Consider the following 21,368-nt stretch of genomic DNA (forward strand, 5'->3'; position numbering starts at 1 on the left):
TTTGATGCCAGACACCAGGGATGTTGGGGAGCTGTTGGGGGTGGAGGAGTCAGAGAACAGCGGGAGGCAGCATGGCCACCAGTCAGCACTCTGTCCAAAACTTCCGCCTCTCTGCCTGCTGACTAGTGATGGTGGGAGTGGGAGGGACCCATGGAGCGAGTTCCTGAGGGCCCCTGAAGTCCAGGGCCGCCTCTGCCTTTCCTGCAGGTGTTCAGAGTGGGGAACAAGGGCAAGGCAGCCGTCAAAGACCTGAACCTGAACCTGTATGAGGGGCAGATCACTGTCCTACTCGGCCACAATGGTGCAGGAAAGACTACCACCCTCTCAATGCTCACAGGTGAGGGGCCACATGGCCACCATGGCAGGAGCGGGGTGACCAGCAAACTGCTCACAGGCCAGTCCCTTGGGTGAACTGAGGCAAAACTGCAAGGACATGGCAAGGCCGTTGCGCCTCGTGCTGGCTGGCAGGGTATCTGCTGAACCTAAGCCTTTGGTCTTCTCCTTGGCTGCAGGTCTTTTTCCCCCAACCAGTGGGCGGGCATATATCAACGGGTATGAGATTTCACAAGACATGGCTCAGATCCGGAAAAGCCTGGGCCTTTGCCCACAGCACGACGTCCTGTTTGACAACCTGACAGTAGCAGAGCACCTGTACTTCTATGCTCAGGTGAGCTGGCAGGGCATGGGATTCAGAGGTTGTCCTTGTCATATTTGTTCCTTAGTCCGCATGCTTGGGTTCCCCAGGCAGCCAGCTGAGCCCTTAGCCTCCCGGCAAACCAGACCTGCTCCGTGGAGCCCTCCCATACACTTGGAGCAGGGGAGGTGGGAGGGAAGCCAGGACTGGGAGGCCCACACATGAAAGGATGAGACAATGCCAAGGCTAAGGGGTTCACTGGATGGCCCCTCATAAGCCCCTGTCGAACCCTCTGTTCCCTGCTATTTCAGCTGAAAGGCTTGTCCCGCCAGAAGTGCCCTGAAGAAGTCAAACAGATGCTGCACATCCTCGGTCTGGAGGACAAGCGGGACTCACGGAGCAGGTTCCTGAGCGGGGGGATGAAGCGCAAGCTGTCCATCGGCATCGCCCTCATCGCGGGCTCCAAGGTACAGGGCAGCGGGCCCGACCTCCTGAAGGACACGGCCAGGGCCCCCATATGCGATGAACAAACACTTGGGGCAGTGGGCCCAGAGGCGTTGCCCTCTAGCTCCCACTCGGCCTGGGCTGGCTGCTGGCTCCGCAGCCGTGGCTCAGAAACCCTGGCCCTGGACACCCTGTATGGGCAGTTAGGCAAGGGCGGTCCTGCTGCGTCTTTGTGGACTTGAGCTGCATGGGCCGAGGATACGGCCAGCCCAGACCTGTTCCCAGGCTGTGCCTCGCCCTCCAGGTCCTGATGCTGGATGAGCCCACCTCGGGCATGGACGCCATCTCCAGAAGGGCCATCTGGGACCTCCTTCAGCAGCAGAAAAGTGACCGCACCATCCTGCTGACCACCCACTTCATGGATGAGGCCGACCTGCTCGGGGACCGCATCGCCATCATGGCCAAGGGGGAGCTGCAGTGCTGCGGGTCTTCGCTGTTCCTCAAACAGAAATATGGTGAGTGGCCGAGGGTGGGAAGTGGGCTGGGCGGGCCAACCTATAGGTTGGTCTATATGGGGCCAGTGTCACTGACCCAGTGTGCTGAACAAAGTGCCCACTGTTGCCTTGGCCGGCGTTCTCAGTGGTTAGAGTATTGGCCTATCCACCAAAGGGTTGTGGGTTCGATCCCTGGCCCCAGTATGGGTGCGTGTGGGAGGCAACCAATCCATGTGTCTCTATCACATCTCTCTCTCCCTCCCTCCCTCCCTTCCACTTTCTCTAAAAATCAGTAAAAAAATATCCTCGAGTAATAGGCCCCCGAGATCAGTCAGGGAGAAGCCTTCCCTAGACTTCTGTCTGCTACCTCTGGGTGGAGACCCGAGGCCCCAGGCAGAGGAGATTGTAAGAGTGGAGAGGGAGGGAAATGGAGCAGATTGTCTTGATTGGATTAGAACAACCACCAGTCATGGTCAATGGAATAGCAGTTGAGAATCAGGGCTGCCCAGAGCAGCAGTGCTCTTGGAGAGGCCACGCCGTGTGCCAGTATTGCAGCTCTCACACCAGCAAGTGGCCTATGACATGGTCCAGGGCTGGTGGGTCGCATGTGGAATCAGGATCCTCCTTGCTATGTCGGCATGATTTTCCTCAGGGCAGCTCATGTCCAGTGTGCCAGGTCCCATCCACATTCTGCCAGCGGGAAGGAGCAAAGACAGAAAACAAGATACCTCAGGAGTTGGATACCTTCCTTCTGTGGCTCCCCCTGCTCAGCACACAGTCCTGTCAAGTAGATGGTGACCCAGTGTAGTCACCATCAGGTTGGTGAAGACTGGACAGGATGGCCTCCGTGCTGGGGTTCCATTACTGAGAAAGCAAGGTTCTTGGGGACAGTATCTACCACAGCCTCTGAGACTTGAAGTCTGAAGTCTGGCTTGGTTTCACCTCCTTATCATGCTTAGCTCCCATGTTTTCCAGCATCTCTTCCCAGCTAGGGAGCAGGAGGCAAACCCTCAGGATAGCTCTGAGGAGTTCTGAGAGGACCCCTGCTTTCCAGCCCCTTTCCCATGAGCCTGCCATGGTCCTGGGCCTGAGGACCTGGGTGGGCCAAGAAACATGGGCAACAGCCTCCTGTGGGGTTCCGCTGTGCTGCAGGTGCAGGCTACCACATGACGCTGGTGAAGGAACCTCACTGCAACCCAGAGAGCATCTCCCGGCTCGTCTACCACCACATCCCCAACGCCTCCCTGGAGAGCAGTGCCGGAGCGGAGCTGTCGTTCATTCTTCCCAAGGAGAGCACGCACAGGTACATGTCCCGAGAGCGCGCACGTGCGGACCAGAGAACGGGGCTCAGTGGGCTGTGAGGGCTCCAGGCTCAGAGTCACCCGCCCTGCACCTGTCAGGCCTGGCCAGTGGGCATCTCTCAGGTCCTGGGCCTGTGACAGTCAGCACAGTGAGCATGGCGAATCTGCTTGCTGGGCCCAGGGTGCCAGGCCTCCCTGTGCAGTGGAGCTGGGGGAAACACACTCATACCTGAGAAGCAAAAAAGTGTCTTACTCATCAAAGGGGAGCTCAGTGCATTGCTCACACCGGGTGAAGCGTGCACAACAACCCATCCAGAGTTCTCTGTGGAATTGCGAATTTGTATTATGTCTTCTTGGTCTTAGAATTTGAGTCACAGACACATGCCTCATAAACAGTGCAGACTACCAGGGTGGGGAGGTAAAAATCCAAACTTGATTCACATTCTGAAACTTTGGGACATAAATCTTAAAAGTACTTTTAATCTTGCTACAAGCCCGATTGAGTAATGTGGGGTTTTTTGTTGTTGTTTTTAATGTTTTTATTGATTTCAGAGAGGAAAGGGGAGAGAGTCAGAAACACCAACGATGAGAGAGAATCATTGATCGGCTGCCTCCTGCACTGGGGATCGAGCCCGCAACCCAGGCATATGCCCGTGACCAGAATCGAACTCAGGACCCTTCAGTCCACAGGCTGATACTCTATCCACTGAGCCAAACCAGCTAGGGCCTTCCTGGTTTTTCAGCCTTGCTTTTTCTGCATATTATGTGTTCATATCTCTTTCTTATTTATCAGTCAGAGTGTTTTATATGTAGTTGACCCTTGGACAACGCAAAGCTTAGGGGCACTGATTCCCCTACTCCTGCACATTAAAAAATCCACATATAAATTTTGACTCCCCAGAAGCTTAGCTACTAATAATAGCCTACTGTTTACCAAAAGCCTTACCGATAACAAAGAGTCAGTAAACTCGTGTTTTTTCTGTTATATGTATTATACTGTACTTGTACAACAAAATAAGCTAGAGAAAAGGAAATGTCAATAAGAAAATCAGAAGGAAGAGAAAATACATTTATAGTACTGTATTTTTTATTTTATTTTATTTTTCTTAGAGAGAGGAAGGGAGAGAGAAACATCAATATGAGAGAGAAACATTGATCTGCTGCCTCCTATATGCACCCCAACTGGGGACCAAACCTGACCAGGAATTGAACCTGTCGCCTTTTGGTGTACGGGGTACGCTCCAACCAACTGAGCCACACCGGCCAGGGCTATGTTTTGTTTTTTAACTTGCCTGTAGTGGACCCATTAATATCATGTTGATAATTAATATCAACCATTTTTGTTGCAACTTTTCCAATTTTGTAGTTGCCTAATTTTGTGAGATTTTTTTCCATGCAGATACATTACATTTATTTTTTTTAATTTTGTTTTGTTTTGTTTTATTGCTGTTAGAGGGGTAGGGAGAGGGAGAGGGAGAAAGAGAGAAACATTGATTGGTTGCCTCCTGTACCAGGAATTCAACCTGCAATCCCTGCATTTACTCAGACTGAAAATTGAACCAGCAACCCTTCGGTGCACAGGATGACAATCCAGCCAGCTGGCCAGGGCCGCTACTTTACATTTAATGGGTTGTATCTTCTCCCTTGTGATTTCTTTTTAGAGAGAATTGTCCTTGCCCTGCAATCAAATAAACATTCACCATTGCTTTTGGTTGGTTTTATGATCTCATGTAGGTGTATACTATTAAAGAATGCCTTTGTGCACGTTACATGGAAACAAAGGGGGTCAGGGAACCCTGGCTGGCTGGCTCAATTGGTTAGATCATCGCCATACATGCCAAAGTTGTGGATTTGATCCCTGGTCAGAGCACATAAGTGAAACAAAAAATCTCTCTTCTCTCTCTTTTTCTCTCTCCCTCCCTCCTCCCCTCCTCCCCTCCCTCCTCTCTCACTCTCAAGTCAGTTTTTTTTAAAGGCAGGAAACAAAACCTGACTTCCTTTTTTTTTTTTTTTAAATGGTATTTCAAGGAGCTCACTTCTTTTCCCCTCCCCCACACTACACGGGGGTGATTATTTAGGAATGAAGTATCTGGAACGTCATTGAGAAGGGACTCATCACTCCGGGTCTTTTTTCAGGTTTGAAAGTCTTTTTGCTAAACTGGAGAAGAAGCAGAAGGAGCTGGGCATTGCCAGCTTTGGGGCCTCTGTGACTACCATGGAGGAAGTCTTCTTACGGTCAGTAAGTGTGTCTAGGACTCAGCAATGGGGATGATTTTTCCCCACTGCTATTTGCTTATTTAATGATATTGTTTGTAATATCTTGTAGAGTTGAACCAGAAATCAGAATTACAATTTGTGAGTGGATGGTTTTTTTAGAATGATAAAGCCATCCTCTCAATTATATCTCTAACACCCACCTGAGGGTGGACGTATGCCTGGGGTGGAAGCAGGGCAGTGGGCCAGCTATCGGAGCCCGAGTTCGAATCATGACTCTGTTATCAAGACCACGTGAACTCAGTGAGGTTTCTGACATGCACTGCAATTCAGAAAGCGGAGAGCAGTTGTGCTCCGATCCTGTTGGGAGTGTGTACGCTTCCCTTGGGGTCTCTCTCCTGGCAACAGCAGGTTTGCCAAACTCCTCTCAGGTTTAGGCAGTAGTCCAGAGCATGCCTCCACCCCTAATGGAGATGTGAAGTTTAGCATTCAGACCTTCAGAACTGCAGGGTGAGCTCGATATGACTGACGCATGCATCAGACATTGGTTGAGTACTTATTTGACAGATACAGTGTTAAGAACTAGAGATGCAAAGAAATAGAATGTGAGGTAGGGATTTCTCCTTGAGGGCCCATGCCTAGAGCAGGCAACAGAATAAGTGAAGGTAAACACAGTGTAGCTGTCATGACCCAAGCCTCCTTGTCTCCCCTGGGACAGCCCTGATTATAAATGCTGACCTTGATCAGGCTCCCCAAGAGACCAGGATCCCCATGAGCAGGGTCCCTGTCTGCTTGTCTTTCTCTCCTGGACTTTCCTTGCTTCAATAGCTGGTGTTCTGAAGGTATTTACTGATGATTGAATGCATGCACAAACCAGCCAAGGAAGCTGATGGCATTCTATTTTAGTGCCTCTGACAATCTCCCTCTTTTCCCCTCCTCTGCTTCCTTTCTCCGTGGAACAATAGCTTCTCCCTCCCTTATGACCAGGCCTCGTGTGTTTGGTGCAGGGTCGGTAAGCTGGTAGACACCAGCATGGACATCCAGGCCATCCAGCTACCTGCCCTGCAGTACCAGCACGAGAGGCGGGCAAGTGACTGGGCACTGGACAGCAACCTGTGTGGGACAATGGACCCAACTGACGGCATTGGCGCCCTGATTGAGGATTGCACCGCCATCAAGCTTAACACAGGGGTGAGTGCTGGCGCCTGGAGCCAGGCAGTGCAGGAGGATTGAGAGACCCCTAAGTCCCACGTGCTAAGGGTCCATGAGGGTAGATGTGGACTTCGGGAGGGTCAGTGTGCCAGGAAGAGGGTAGATTACAGCTCGTGCTCCCACGGGTTGGCAAAGAGAAGGAAAACGTGGAGCATTTTTATCGAGCAGTTGTAATTTCTTGACCTTCTAACTTGGCCCCTTAGGAATAAGAGTGAATTTTTGCTATGATGCCCCCTTCACCAAGACCTTGACGTGTGCCAGCATTTGATGAGGTAGAAGCAGCACTGGTTCCATTTTATGGATAGAAAGCAGAGGCCTGAGCCAAGGTTGCATGGTCAGCATGTGGCAGACCTGGGGACTGGTTCCTGTGACACTCCCCACACTTAGGAAGCCAGTGAAGAGGTGAAGCTGGGGGATATGGGCAGCTGAGGGACTTATTTTTTTCTGCAAGCGCAGCCGGTGTCCTCATACCCGTAGCAAGGGGAGGCTGAGGCCTCAGCGGGAGAACTGTGGGACCACAGCCAGTCCCCTAATTCCCGTGACAAGGAAACAGTGCCTGCCCTGCCTCCATGGCTGTTGCAAGACCCCCTGAGGCTCATATCAGGACCTGCAGGGACACGAACACACGTGTCCTGCATGTCACTGACTGAGCCCTGCAAGAAGTTCAGGGGCCCCAGGGCACAATGTCAGCCAAAGGCCCCAGGCTCACGTGGGAACCATGCCTGCTGCTGGTCAGATGCTGGCTCCCGAGTGGCAGCCATGTCACCTCGTCTCCTCTGCTGCAGCTCACCCTCTACTGCCAGCAGTTCTTGGCCATGTTCCTAAAGAAGGCCACATACAGCTGGCGGGAGTGGAAGATGGTGGCCGCCCAGGTGCTGGTCCCTGTGATGTCCATCACCCTAGCCCTCCTGGCCATCAACTACTCCTCCGAGATCTTTGACGACCCCATCCTGAAGCTCACCTTGGGCGAGTACGGCAGGACTGTTGTGCCCTTCTCGGTGCCTGGCACCTCTCGGCTGGACCAGCAGCTAGCTGAGCACCTGAAGGACATGCTGCAGGCTGAGGGCCAGGAGCCTCGCGAGGTGCTGGGTAAGGGGCATCCCTGGGGCTCAGGACCCAAGCGGCACGAGTAGAGAGCTGTAGAGATTTGGGGTCGTTAGTTCTTCTTTGGCCTGTGCACCACAGGCCCCCTTGCTCCGCACCCACCCCACCCCATCGTGACACCCAGAAATGCCTCCAGACATGCCAGGTCTCCCCTGGGGGAGAAGATGGTTGCACTGAGTCAGAAGAAGACATAAGACAGCATCTCTAGGGCCACATTTTGCCCAAGGGGTCATTCCCTGAAGTTTTATACTTAGGCCCATTCAAAGGAAGTGTGAAACTTCCATGATCTTTACATTGCCCTTTCTTTGTTGCTGGCTGGTCACAGTATGCGTTAATGTGACACAGTGTTTTCTTCCATCATCCTAAAACCAAAGCCGTCCCATGTCCCCAGGGGTGGCAGTTGGACGCTGCCATGGGTTTGGAGCTGGCATCACTCTAGTGACATGGACTATGCTTGAAGGTTTGCTCCCCTCACTGCTCCCCTCCCACTTCCTGGCCAGCTACTTTGAGATTCAGTATACTGAATGGTCACCAAATCTTGGCGGGAATTCATTTATTCTGTAGCTATGTGAATGGGCAGCCTAGAATGGGCTGGCACTGTGCTGGGCACTGTGCTGGGCAGGAGCTCCTGCAGCCCAGAGTCCCCACTTGGCCCCGCCAGTGACTGTGACCCTGACTAGCCCCATTGAAACAGTGGTGGGTGCCCCTCTTTGTCACCCCATGTGCCCCAGCCTGTTTTCTGGCTGTCACCCAGCCTGGCCCAAAGATTGTGGGGCTCTCGTGGTGCACAGTGGCTCTGGGGATTCAGGACGCTGCCATAGTCCATCTGGAAGGTTCAATTGCCTGCTCCCTCGGGAGTGTGGGGCCTTTAGTTTCTGACCACCTCGCGGCGTGGTGTTTTACACTGTACTCAAAAACACCTGACCGTAGGTAATGACAGCAGGCCTTATGGAAGCCAGTGTAAATATGAGTACTAGGGTTCACTGATGTGTCCCTATCCCCTTGTTGACCCTTGGGTCCTGCGATATAGGTGGCATCACTGTACCCATTTTACAGCTGAGTGAGAGGCAAGACGAGAGCAGTGAGCCTGCGGGCAGGGTGGAACAGCCTGTGTGTAGGGTGGACAGGCCGTGGACAGTTTCTGTGCGCCTGGAAGGTTGCATGTCTTTCCCTTGGTTCCTCCAGGCTTTCAGAACTCCCCAGAGCATGGGCCGTGGGCACCAGTCGTCCACACTGCTGACTCTGCCATTGTCCCCCAGGTGACCTGGAGGAGTTCCTGATTTTCAGGGCCTCGGTGGAGGGGGGAGGCTTTAACGAGCGGTGCCTGGTGGCAGCATCCTTCAGAGATGTCGGCGAGCGGACAGTCATCACCGCCCTATTCAACAACCAGGCATACCACTCCCCGGCCACTGCGCTGGCCATTGTGGACAACCTCCTATTCAAGCTGCTGTGCGGCCCTCAGGCCTCCATCACAGTCTCCAACTACCCCCAGCCCCGGAGTGCACTGCAGGCCGCCAAGGACCAGTTTAACGAGTATGTGTACTGCCCCACCATCCCTGTGCCCCGTCAGGACTCCGTCCCCATCAGATCAGACCCCTGCCTCCTCCTGTCAGGACCATTCGTCAGAACTGACCGCCTCAGCACTGCCTGGGCCACCAAGGGCCATGGAGGTGGATGAAGCATAGTTTATGCCCTCAGGAAGCTTCTAGTCCTTGGTGGGGAATCCTTGCCCCATATCTTTCTCAGCTCCCCTTACCCACCCTTGACTTGGGTAGCAGATAAGGTGTTGAGTCTCCGTGCCACACACACTGAGGTCCCTGCAGGGAGCTCCTGAAGATGTAGAGGGTAGCCATGCCCTCTTCCCAAATCTGCACCCCGCTCCTCCCAGCCACTGTCCCCAGGGAATCCCAGCACACACTCGTGCTCAGGGCATTCCTGGCTGTGTGTGTGAGCCAGGACAGCAGAACGCAGGAAGACCAAGTGTTCTTGCTTCTTGATGGCGAGTCAGGGAGCCCAGGAGGCGTTTCTCTCCTTAGGCCTTGTCATGCCATCATGCGTGTCGGACTCTCAGCCGCATCCCGTCACGGAGCCCCCAAACCTCTGGGACCATCCAGAGGAAGCCAAGAAAATCAGTTAATTTCCGAACAGTCACTCCACTTCAGGGCACTTATTCATGGGGGAGGGAGGTTCATCTGCACCCTCCATTCTAGACTGGGCCCTGGCCTTACCATGTCTTCCTCTTCCTCTGATACCTCCCATTTCCACCCCAAAAGAAGAGACACAGTGGCAGTCACTTGGTCTCCTTGGTATATCAGAAACAGACCAGCACAAGGTAAATACCTGTGATGGAGCAGATGGCAGGGCTTTGAAATGATACCCAATGGGGAGGGGCTTCCCCTCGATGGAGACATCAGGAAGAGACGGGCCTATGGGGCCTTCAGGCCCGGGCAGGTCATCGGCAGCTGCAGGCAGGGGCTGTGCTGGAGCACCTGGGGGGGCAGCTGCCTCCTGGTGGCCCCAAACTAGGAGACCCAGAGGTCAGGCTGAGTAGGTCCAAGCGTGGTATGCTAAGAGTGGGCCAGGCAGCAGGAATTGTTGTTTTAACAGCTTAGGAGATATAATTCAACTACCATACAGTATCCCTGCTTGTAGTACAATTGTATGATTATTGGTATATTCACAGAATCAGGGAGCCCTCATCACAATGTAATTTTTCAGTATATGAAAATATAGCATTATGGTAGTCTCAGGTGTACAACATCATGATTTGATACATGTATTGGGAAATGGTTGGCCACAATAAGTCTAGTTAATATTTGTCACCATACATAGTTACAAATATTTTTTCTTTTTTAAATATTTCTTTATTGATTTCGGAGAGGAAGAGAGAGGGAGAGAGAGATAGAAACATCAATGATGAGAGAGAATCACTGATTGGCTGCTTCTTGCACTCCCCCTACTGGGGATCGAGCCTGCAACCTGGGACCCTTCAGTCCGCAGGTTGACGCTCTGTCCACTGAGCCAAACCAGCTAGGGCTCAAATACTTTTTCTTGTGATAAGAACTTTTAAGATTTACTCTCTCACAGCTTTAAAATATATAATACAGTATTATGCGCTATGGTCACCATACTGTACATGACATCCCCATGACATATATTTAATAACTGGAAGCTTGTACTTTTTGACCCCCTTCACCCATTTCACCCATGCCCCACCTCTGGCAACAACAGTCTATCCTCTGTATCTATGAGTTTTGTTAATTTGGGGTTTTGTGGGGCTTTTTTTTTTTTTTTTTCAGATAAGTGAGATCATACAGTATTTGTCTTTCTCTATCTGTCTTATTTCACTTAGCATCGTCCCTCCAGGTCTATTCGTGTTGTCACAAATGGCAGGATTTCTTTCATTGTTGTGGCTGAATAACACTGAGATTTATATTGCATTTCCCTTGTCCGTTCCCCCATTGATGGACACTGAGGTGGTTTCTGGGTCTTGGCTATTACAAATGCTGCTGTGAACATGGGATGCAGCTGTCTTCTCAAGTTAGTGTTTTTATTTCCTTCGTGTAAATACCCAGAGGAATTGCTGGATCATACAGTAGTTCTACTTTTAATTTTTCAAGGAAACATCGTGGCTTTAACTCGCATTTCCCTGATGATTAGGGATGTTGAGCATCTTCTCATGTACCTGTTGGACCACAATATAATTTTATTGCACCTTTCATCACCCCGAAAAGACACCCTGTGACCACTGGCAGTCACTCTCCATTCCTCTCTCCTCCATCTCCCAGCAGCCACTCGTCTACTTTCCATCTCCATGGATATGCCTGTTTCAGACATTTCATGTAAATGGAATCATATAATACTAGAGGCCCGATGCACGGAATTTGTGCAGGAGTAGGCCTTCCTTCCCCCGGCTGCTGGCACCGGCTTCCCTCTGGCACCAGGACCCGGCTTCCTTCCCTCACAGCCCCAGCTTTATCCAGAAGGACAGCTGGTCTAATTAGCATATTACACTTTTATTATTATAGATGTGTCCTTTTGTGACTGGCTTCTTTTACTTTCAAGGTTCATCTATGTTGTAGCAGGTGTCAGTACTGCATTCCTTTTTTGGGTCAATTGATATCCATTTGTCCCAGTATCATATATTGAAATGGTCAGGATGTGTTTAAGCAACAGAATGAAGCCATAAAAGCCAGTGTGTAGAAGGTGTTACCGGCAATTAAATGTAGAATGCACTAGAGGGGTGGCGTGGGGGGAGATGAGCTGCTGCAGCAATACCGGCACCCAGTGATGGGGGTCTGACAAAGGCAGAACAGAGAGAGGCAGAGCGTTCTCAGATGTGGGAAAGGCAGAGCGATACCCGAGTGTCTGTGGGGAGTGGGTGGCACAGGTTGAAAGTGACTGGGAGAGTGGCACTGTGTCACTGGAGACAGGGAATCCAGAGGAGGCGCTATTCTGGGGATGGGGGGATCTTCCTGGTACTGGACCATCCCAGCTCTGGCATTTCCCCTTAACCTGCATCACATGCTTTGAATGGTGGTTACCAAGGACCCCATCCCCCATCTGCCCAGAAGTGCTGAGCTCTATCCCTGACCTGCCCTGTCCCCCCACCCCCGCAGGGGCCGGAAGGGATTTGACATCGCCCTCAACTTGCTCTTCGCCATGGCATTCTTGGCCAGCACATTTTCCATCCTGGCGGTCAGCGAGAGGGCTGTCCAGGCCAAACATGTCCAGTTTGTGAGTGGAGTCCATGTGGCCACTTTCTGGCTCTCCGCTCTGCTGTGGGACCTCATCTCCTTCCTCATCCCCACTCTGCTGCTGCTGGTGAGGCCGCAGCTGGTGCTGGAACCTGCCCTGCACGTCCGGGGGGCTTGCCCTGGGGCCCCTGTGCAGACCAAAATCAGCCCGGGGCCCACCCTGGCAGCTCAGCCCTGACTCCAGGAGGACAGTTGGAAATGCCAGGCAGCCCCCCTCATTGATCTCCATGCCCTCAGCTTCTGTCCCCTGTGGTAGGCAGGGCCCCGGGGCCAGGTGCCCTGGTGACAGTTCTGTCAGCAAAGGGGAGCGGGGGGGTCCTCATCAGGGAAGATCCCAGGGTGAAAGCCACCATGGGGGATGACTGGGCCTGGGGGGCGATGAGCCTCTGCAGGCATACCAAGCCACCCTCTCTGTGCCGCTGCAGGTGGTGTTCAAAGCCTTCGACGTGCATGCCTTCACACGGGACGGCCATGTGGCCGACACCCTGCTGCTGCTCATGCTCTACGGCTGGGCCATCATCCCCCTCATGTATCTGATGAACTTCTTTTTCTCGGGGGCGGCCACTGCCTACACGAGGCTGACCATATTCAACATCCTGTCAGGCATCGCCACCTTCCTCATGGTCACCATCATGCGCATCCCAGGTGGGTGCCTGGAGACCGCCCCCTACTCCCCACAACCCGGACACCCATGGAACCTCTGCCCCAGTGTGGAGGTGTGGGGGTAGGGGGGTACCAGTGCAGACACTGGGCCAGACCACACTCCAGCAGCACCTCCCCTTGCATTTGCAGCGGAGCGGGTGGGGCCACCCAGGGAGGACACCCAGCTGGTTGCCCAGGCTTACACACACTTCATAGGGAGCATCAGGAACCTGCCCTCCCTGATTTGATCTGGGGGCAGGTGTGGCGTGTCCTCCTGCACTCACTGTTCTGTGCCTTCTCCCCACAGCGGTAAAATTAGAAGAACTTTCTAGAACCCTGGACCGCATATTCCTGGTGCTGCCCAACCACTGTCTGGGGATGGCATTCAGCAGCTTCTATGAGAACTACGAGACCAGGCGGTACTGCACCTCCTCAGAGGTGGCCGCCCACTACTGCAGGAAATACAGTGAGTGTCGGCAGCCCCTTTTCCGGGCTCTCCCCCAAGACCAGCCAGGGCATCCCCAGGAGCCTTGTTCCTGTGAAGGGCTCCTCTGGGGAGGCTCCACATGGTGTGGCAGGCAGGGCAGGTCCCTGGTCCCAGGACTGAGACACCCCGGGTATAAGCATGAAAAGGGTCCTCAGAAGATGTGTGCTCACGGCCCCTGCCCAGTGATGTGCGCTTCCTCCTTCCTGCCTGGCTGACCCTAAATCTCTGTAAGATCAGCCTAGGTGGTCCCTCTCCTGGGTGGGGAGGCTCTCCCACCCCCAGCCCTACCATCACTGGGCTGGGCACCCCTTGCGGCTTCCACAGCACTCGAACACACACGCAGTCCCCTGCTTCTTTGACCAGCTCCCACCTGATTCCACCCATTCCCACCACCCTTCCAGCTTCTGCTGGCTCCTGGGCGTTCTTTGACTGTTGGGCTCCCCTCTCCATCTCTGTCTTCACGTGGCCTTCTCCGTGTGTCTTTGTATCTCAAACCTCCCTCTCCTTTGTTTTGTAAAGACATTTGTCGTTGGGTTTAGGGCCCACCCTAAATCCAGGATCTTATCTTGAGACCTTCACTAATAATTACATCTGCAAAAACGCTATTTCTAAGTAAGATCATTCACAGGTTAGGGGGATTAAAACCTGGATGTTTCTCTGGGGGCCATGATTCATCCCCCAACACACCCCTTCTGCACCTGGAGCAGTCTTTAGCAGGCAGCTTAGTTGTCACATCGACAGCCGTGCGCATCCCCCTGGCAGGCTCCGTCTCTGCTCTGTTCCTACCACTTTCTTACTTCACAGGACCAACTTGGGGGAAGGGCGGCGCATCCTACCTGTCTTTATGTCTCAGTGCAGTCCCCAGGCAAGGAAGTGAGAGTATGTGTGAGTGAGTGACGGCACAGCTTGGTCACTTGTCGTAGGTGCCCCTTGCGAGGTGAAACTGCCCCAAATACAGGAAGTGTTTGGGGCTCCTGGGTGGCAGTGGCAAACATGGTATGCACCCTTGGGAGATGAGTGGACCGTGGACCTTCACAGCCTCCATGTAGAGGGCTGGGGTGCCGTGCCTGGGGGCCTAGAAGAGGGACTTGGGCTGGCACCCCAGTAGAGAAGTGAGGGCAATAGCAGCACCCTCTCCCGTGCCCACACAGACATCCAGTACCAGGAAAACTTCTATGCATGGAGTGCCCCAGGGGTCGGCAGGTTTGTGACCTCCCTGGCTGCCTCAGGGTTTGCCTACCTCATCCTGCTCTTCCTCATTGAGACCGACCTGCTGTGGAGACTGAAGACCTGCATCTGTGCCTTCCGGAGGAGGCGGGGGCTGGTGAGTGGCCCCTGCAGCTCCGCGCCGGGCAGGTCTCCCACTGAGGCCAGGCTTCCTCGGGCCAGCACACAGGGCGGGCCTCAGCACCCAGCAGGGGCCAGGGTGTACGTGCACCCAGGACGCGCAGCCTGGGACAGGGGCCACAGTCCTCCTGAGCCTTGGGGCCTTCATCTCAGCAGAGGCGGTGCTGCCAGGCAGCGGCATGCTTGTCACATAGATCCCATCCCCCAAACAAACAAAACCTGCTGAGACCACATTGGATGTTCAGGTTAACCCAGGGCAAATTAGCTTCTCTAAAATATTATGACTTCTCTAAAAAGAGGGTTTTGGGTTTTTTTTACGTATTAAAATCTCTCGCCCTTCAGTGAAATTTCCTGGTTTTCCCCAAGGGTCTGCACTGTCCTTATTTCTCAGGCAGTTTTCTGCTCGGTGTTACTTTCAGTCCTTATGGCCCCCTCAGCTCCCTCCGTGAAAGGCCTGAGTCTGCACATGTGAGCTGTCTCAAAGACCTCAGCCCCTCCTCCCAGAGAAAAGGACCCCTCGGGCTGGAGCTCACCCCCTGTGGTCTTCTTCCGGAACAATTAGATGCAAGTGTACACCCGGCCGTCAGCACTTCCCGAGGACCAGGACGTGGCGGACGAAAGGAACCGAATCCTGGCGCCCAGCCTGCACTCCCCACTGGACACACCTTTGGTCATCAAGGAGCTCTGCAAAGTAAGGTGGCTACACCCCGCAGGCCCCAGGTCTGTCCCCAGTGCCCGGCTGCCTGGAAGCTGGCTCCCTGCCTCCCCACTGTGATTCCTCCCTGGAACCTAACAGGTGTATGAGCAGCGCGTGCCCCTCTTTGCTGTGGACAAGATCTCCCTTGCAGTCCAGAAAGGGGAGTGCTTCGGGCTGCTGGGTTTCAACGGAGCTGGGAAGACCACCACTTTCAAAATGCTGACCGGGGAGGAGACCCTCACTTCTGGGGACGCCTTTGTCGGGGGCTACAGCATCCGCTCAGACATCGGGAAGGTGAGTGACACTAGGGAGACAGGAAGAGGGGGCACCCTGGAGGCAGGGATGCAGCTCATCTCTGGCTCAGGAAGTGGATGAGGCAGTGACTGTGGGCAGAGCTAAGCCGGTGATGGGGTAGAGAGAAAGGATAGGGAGATAAGGGCCCCCTTGACTGGAAAAGCCCAGGCCTGGCCGGGGGTCAAGACTGGGCCCCTCCCAGAGAAGCCATTTCTCTGGACCTGGGAGGGCATGGTGCTCACAGCACACTGCCCTGCTCAAAAATAAAAATAAAAACAGGCTCTCTCCAGTCTCTGCACAGAGATGTACAGTAATGGTTCCTGGGCTGTTCAGACCAGCCATCCCACCAAACACCAAAAGCCAGATAAAATGTCAGTCACAAACCATATTGGTAAGAACATGAAAGAGCACACAGCATGGTAAGGAACTCAGACCAAAACCCAGGATCCCTGAGAGGCACAGGGCCCTTGGTTCTCGGCAATGGGCATGGGTTTAGGGGCCTTGCCGAGTGAAGAGAGCAGAAACAAAGAGCCAGGGCCTCCGGTAGGGGTGTAATAGGAGACTGTCCCCATGTGGGGCTGAACCCCAAAGGCTGCCCCTGAGGGCAAGGATGAACCAGGCCAACCTCCTGCTTCCCGGCCCCTGGGGGTTGCCCTGAAGGTTCCCCGGGTGCTGAGCAAAGCAAGAAAAGGAATCAAGTAGAGCCTGTGCCAGGGAGTAACCGCGTCTCCTGAACTTGCAACAGGGCTGGGCCGCAGCACACCCCTCTCTGGAGGAAGGCCTTCGTCCTAGGCCTCAAAGAACACCCCAAATAGTGTTTCAGGGCCTATGAGTGCACAGCTAAACAAAGAAGACAGTCCCTGTGACTAGAACCCGCAGACACAAGGGCCCAGCAGGAGAAACAAGCCCACCACTTTAGATTTACAATTGCCAGACCCAGATTACAAAACAGTTGTGTTTACTGTGTTTAAAAATAAATAAAACTGTAAATATAGGAAAGTGAAAACTATAGATGTGATCCAGAAAGTGGAAAGAAGGGTGAGAAGTCCTCAATATATTTAATCTGAGTTCCAGCAGGAAAGAAGAAAAGGGAAAGTTAATCACTGACAAGGTAATAGCTAGGAATTTTCCCAGACCGATTAAACACAAATGCTGGAAGTGTAAGTAAATCCCAAAGAGGATAAAGGAAAGAAACCCCATCTTGGGAATCCACAGACCTCAGGCTCACCCGTCCCCAGCCAGCAGCTGAAGGTAGGAGATAGATGGCAGCGGCTGTGAGGCACCCTGGCTCTGATGAAGGTGGCCGTCTGACCAGGGGATGCCCCACCCCGAAGGTGTTGCCACCAAACCTCTCTTTCATTAGAGGGAGAAGAAAGAAAAGTCCTACCGCACATTAGGTGTTTGTTAAACATCTGATGAAGGAATGAGTGGATGATACACCAGCAGATATTTGCATGTGGTGATCACTTTGTATAACCTAGACATTCTTGTACCAACCTGCCCCCACCCAGCCCATAGTGGACGAGGCGCTGGCCCCTCTCTGACCCCTTGTTATGGGGCAGTGTGGCTACTCGTGGCATCCTTGAGCCAGCCAAGCCCTCCTGTGTCCCTACTGAAGTGCCGCTTGGCAAGCTTTGGCTGTGCCAATGCCAGGCCTGTGCACTGGCTGATGAGAAACCTGGAGTAGCCTCCCTCTGACCTGTCACCTCCTCGGCTGTGTTCCCATCCCAGGTGCGACAGCGGATTGGCTACTGCCCCCAGTTCGATGCCCTGCTGGACCACATGACAGGCCGGGAGACGCTGGTCATGTACGCCCGGCTTCGGGGCATCCCCGAGCGCCACATCAGTGCCTACGTGGAGAACACACTTCGGGGCCTGCTCCTAGAGCCTCATGCCAGCAAGCTGGTCAGGACTTACAGGTGCACCCATGCCTCAGCCCCTCCCCCGCCCCATGACTTGATGACCCAGGGTCTTCCCAGGATGGGGTCAGGGTCTCCCTGAACAGACAGCCACACAGGTCGGGAGCCAGAGCTCCCAGGTGAGAGGCGCTGCCTGTTGGTTCCTGCCTCCTAGAGGTAAAGCCAACCTCCGGTGAGGTCAGGACCCCCTTAGGTGCAGACAGATGGTGATGCTCCATGTGGGGTGGGAACTGACCCCTGGGCACAGCTTCCTCTGGGGCCTCTAGCTCTCCAGGCACACTCCCTCGTTCCTCTTCACCTGCGGCCTCTGCGGTCATTGGGCCCTGTCACCTATCGGGACCAGGGATAACATGCTAATAATAAGCCTTGCCCCCTCCTGCACCCCCTCTATCCCAGCGGTGGCAACAAGCGGAAACTGAGCACGGCCATTGCCCTGCTTGGAGAGCCTGCGGTCATCTTCCTGGATGAACCGTCCACTGGCATGGACCCCGTGGCCCGGCGTCTGCTCTGGGACACTGTGGCCAGAGCACGTGAATCTGGCAAGGCCATCGTCATCACCTCCCATAGGTAGAGCCTGGGTCTCTGTGGGTCGATGGATGAACTGGGACGGGGGCTATGGCGGGGGATGGGCTTGAGGGACTGGGTGGAGAGAGACTGACATCAGTGGGAACAGAATCTGTGAGGAGAATCCTCAGGCTCTCGCCCTCGGGCCATACTCTGAGCATGGGAATCAGGAACAGCCTGGTCTGGGTGCTGGCACCTCCCCATCTGCACATGGAGGATGGGTGTCAGCATACCCAGCCCTGAGTCAGGCCTCCACCGCCTCTCCCCAGCATGGAGGAATGTGAGGCCTTGTGCACCCGGCTGGCCATCATGGTGCAGGGTCAGTTCAAGTGCCTGGGCAGCCCGCAGCACCTCAAGAGCAAGTTTGGCCGTGGCTACTCCCTGCGGGCCAAGGTCAGGAGTGATGGGCAGCAGGAGGCGCTGCAGGACTTCAAGGCATTTGTGGACCTGACCTTCCCAGGTGTGTGAGCTGCACAGAGGGCATCTGAGCCTTGCCCCTGCCAAGTCCCACATCCCTGACCCTTGGGACGAGGGCTGAGATTCTGTGGGCCCGCCCTCCCACCCAGCCCTCGTGGGGACACGGTCTCTCCTTTGTGCAGGCAGTGTCCTGGAAGATGAGCACCAAGGGATGGTCCATTACCACCTGCCTGGTGATGACCTCAGTTGGGCAAAGGTGAGCACGAGCCCCTCAGGGGCTGGGGAAGTTCCCTCCAGCAGTCACCTCTTCTGTGGTGATTCCAGGCTCTTTCCAAGGAGGAATCACTTTAGTTTCTGTTCTAACACTCACCATAGTATCAACAAGGTTTAGGGGTTTATGCCTGAAATAATTGAGTTGGAAAAATATTGGTCCAAGAAAGGAAACTAGCCCTAACCGGTTTGGCTCAGTGGATAGAGCGTCGGCTTGTGGACTGAAGGGTCCCGGGTTCGATTCCAGTTAAGGGCATGTACCTTGGTTGCAGGCACATCCCCAGTAGGGAGTGTGCAGGAGGCAGCTGATCAATGTTTCTAACTCTCTATCCCTCTCCCTTCCTCTCTGTAAAAAAAAAAAAAAATCAATTAAAAAAATGCTAGTGCAAATAAACTAAACTTTAAAAAAAAAGAAAGAAAGAAAGAACGGAAACTGGCTCAAGGAGGGAACACAGCTTGCCTTAGGTCATATTCTAAGAGTCAGGAAGACACCCTGTCCCCCAGTCTGCTCACCAAGCATAACCCATCTCTTCCCTCTGGGATCTTGGCTCACCCTGTAAAGCCAACTCCCTGTGGATGCCCTGGGGGCTGGACTGGGCAGGGATAGGATCTCTGTGGCCATACCACCCCTTATGGCCAGAGGACTCCCAGACCAGCCGAGAAGCGGGGCCCTGGGCTTGTTAACAGCAGCTTGTCTGTTTCCCAAAGGTGTTTGGTGTCCTGGAGAAGGCCAAGGAGAAGTATGGAGTGGACGACTACTCTGTGAGCCAGATCTCATTGGAGCAAGTCTTCCTGAGCTTTGCCCACCTGCAGCCACCCGCTGAGGATGAGGGGCCGTGAGGAGCCTGGCCGAGGTGGGATGAGGGGTAGCACAGGTGGACGTCCTCTCCCTCCGAGTTCATCGTATCCTGCACCTTTATTTCTAATCACTGTTTTCTATGATGGACATGAAATCAAGGCACAATGTGGACTGGGTGTGTCAGTGTCTTCACAGCAGGGATCAGCATGCGAGCACCTGCGTCTAAGGTGGTTGTCGAACCCCACTCCCAGAAGTCAAGATCCCAACCGAGAGCCGGTCCAGTCCGGTCCGTGTCGGCAAGCTGCAGGGCCGTTGGGGAGAGCTTGTCCCGGAAGGGGCCACAGCTGACCCGGGGAGTGAATTTCCCTACGAGCTCGTGAAGAGAGCGCTCAGTGACATCTCCATGTCCACACGTGGCACAGAGCTTCTCTGGGTGTGAAACGGGAAACCGGCTGGGCAGTTGGCAGCTGACTCGCCAGGCTGCCCAGAATGGACCGAAAGGTCACCATTGCCATCCATGAGGGAGATGCCAGCTGTGATGAGGCACTAAAGTCTTGGCTCCCAGGATAGCCGGGGGCATCCAGAGAGTCCATGCTCCTCAGAGTGTGTACACAACACCAGGCAGAGCTGACCCTTCGTGTAGCACCATCCCGTCAGTAACTTCCAGAGTCGGCCAACAAGGGAGGGAAGGCAGTCCTCCATTCCAGACCCTGGCCTTCTGGGAAGCCACCAGCCAGGAGACCAGGCAGGGACTGAGCGGCCATCTATGGAGGGTGCACCGAACACATGGTGACTCAGTGTCCAGAAAATAAAGGCTGGAAGGGAACATGACCAGTCTGTGAGTCACGCACAAGATGGGAGTCACGGGCCCAGTACCTCACCCGCAGTCCTAACACAAGCTTTCTTTGTCAAGTTTCAGACAAACAAAAGCAAGAGCCCATTTCTCCCAGTATGTAGTAAACTTACAGAACTCACTGTCATGAGGTGAAGAAATAAGCCAAAAATACAAGTGCAAACGCAGGTTATATAAATAGCCAACTGACAGATGTTTGTCTACAGTGAGGAAAGACAGGTGTAGGGCTGGTGTAGGAAGGTGCGTGAACAGGAGACTTCTAGCCCCAGGACCACTCATGGGCTTTAAGCCACTTTCCAGATTATTCTTCAGCATCAGCTCCCTTTTTATTTATGTACTATTTATTTCTCAGCTTTCTACATTTTCCATTATTTGAATCTCTGTGCCTTTTACATTCTCTCAGAATTTATAGTTTTAGAAAACACTTGTTTTCATCACTGGTTCATCTTGGTCAGTTTCAAATTTGCTTTTTTATCAGTCTCTCAAAGTTTATAAACACTGCAAATGGTTTCCAGTAGCTTTTTTTCCCCTTTAAAAATCTTCAAACTATCATCCTTTAGTTCCATGTTATAAAAAATAAACCTTGGGGTGGTTGTGGTCCTAAACATGGGCCAACGAAAAACATCTGCGAGAAGGGCCTCAGTTGTTGGCAGGAACTGTGGTTGCTATGCCCATATTGAGTTTGCTGGGTCACTGGAGGAGGGTAGAGGCCAGCACGGCTTGGCTGCAGGTCCACACTTCACAACCCTACTGCAGGGCTTCCTGGGCTGTTTTATTTTAAAATATGTTTTTACTGACTTTTAGAGGAAGGGAGAGGGAGAGAAACATCAATGAGAAAGAAAAACATCTATTGGCTGCCTCCTGCACTCCCTACTGGGGATCAGGATCAAAACCTGGGCATGTGCCCTGACCAGGAATC

The 21,368-nt window shown here is 53.5% G+C and overlaps 1 protein-coding gene across 1 annotated transcript in view; it reads left to right on the forward strand.

Annotated features, from left to right (window-relative positions):
• LOC308517695 (phospholipid-transporting ATPase ABCA3) overlaps positions 1–20,958 on the forward strand; it is a 38,323-nt gene extending 17,365 nt beyond the window's left edge. The window contains exons 12-31 of the mRNA XM_081088962.1: positions 208–337; positions 513–667; positions 946–1,101; positions 1,383–1,593; positions 2,725–2,875; positions 5,010–5,108; positions 6,095–6,278; positions 7,085–7,388; positions 8,663–8,936; positions 12,023–12,227; positions 12,586–12,805; positions 13,110–13,268; positions 14,441–14,613; positions 15,199–15,327; positions 15,433–15,627; positions 17,359–17,546; positions 17,943–18,113; positions 18,380–18,570; positions 18,710–18,783; positions 19,506–20,958. Of these exons, the coding sequence (XP_080945088.1) occupies positions 208–337; positions 513–667; positions 946–1,101; positions 1,383–1,593; positions 2,725–2,875; positions 5,010–5,108; positions 6,095–6,278; positions 7,085–7,388; positions 8,663–8,936; positions 12,023–12,227; positions 12,586–12,805; positions 13,110–13,268; positions 14,441–14,613; positions 15,199–15,327; positions 15,433–15,627; positions 17,359–17,546; positions 17,943–18,113; positions 18,380–18,570; positions 18,710–18,783; positions 19,506–19,637 (3,501 nt within the window). The 3' untranslated portion in view covers positions 19,638–20,958. The remainder of the gene's footprint in view (positions 1–207; positions 338–512; positions 668–945; positions 1,102–1,382; positions 1,594–2,724; positions 2,876–5,009; positions 5,109–6,094; positions 6,279–7,084; positions 7,389–8,662; positions 8,937–12,022; positions 12,228–12,585; positions 12,806–13,109; positions 13,269–14,440; positions 14,614–15,198; positions 15,328–15,432; positions 15,628–17,358; positions 17,547–17,942; positions 18,114–18,379; positions 18,571–18,709; positions 18,784–19,505) is intronic.
• The last annotated feature ends 410 nt before the right edge of the window (positions 20,959–21,368 follow it).

Source organism: Myotis nattereri (assembly GCF_964212035.1).
Source record: "Myotis nattereri genome assembly, chromosome: 4".
Lineage (NCBI taxonomy): Eukaryota > Metazoa > Chordata > Mammalia > Chiroptera > Vespertilionidae > Myotis > Myotis nattereri.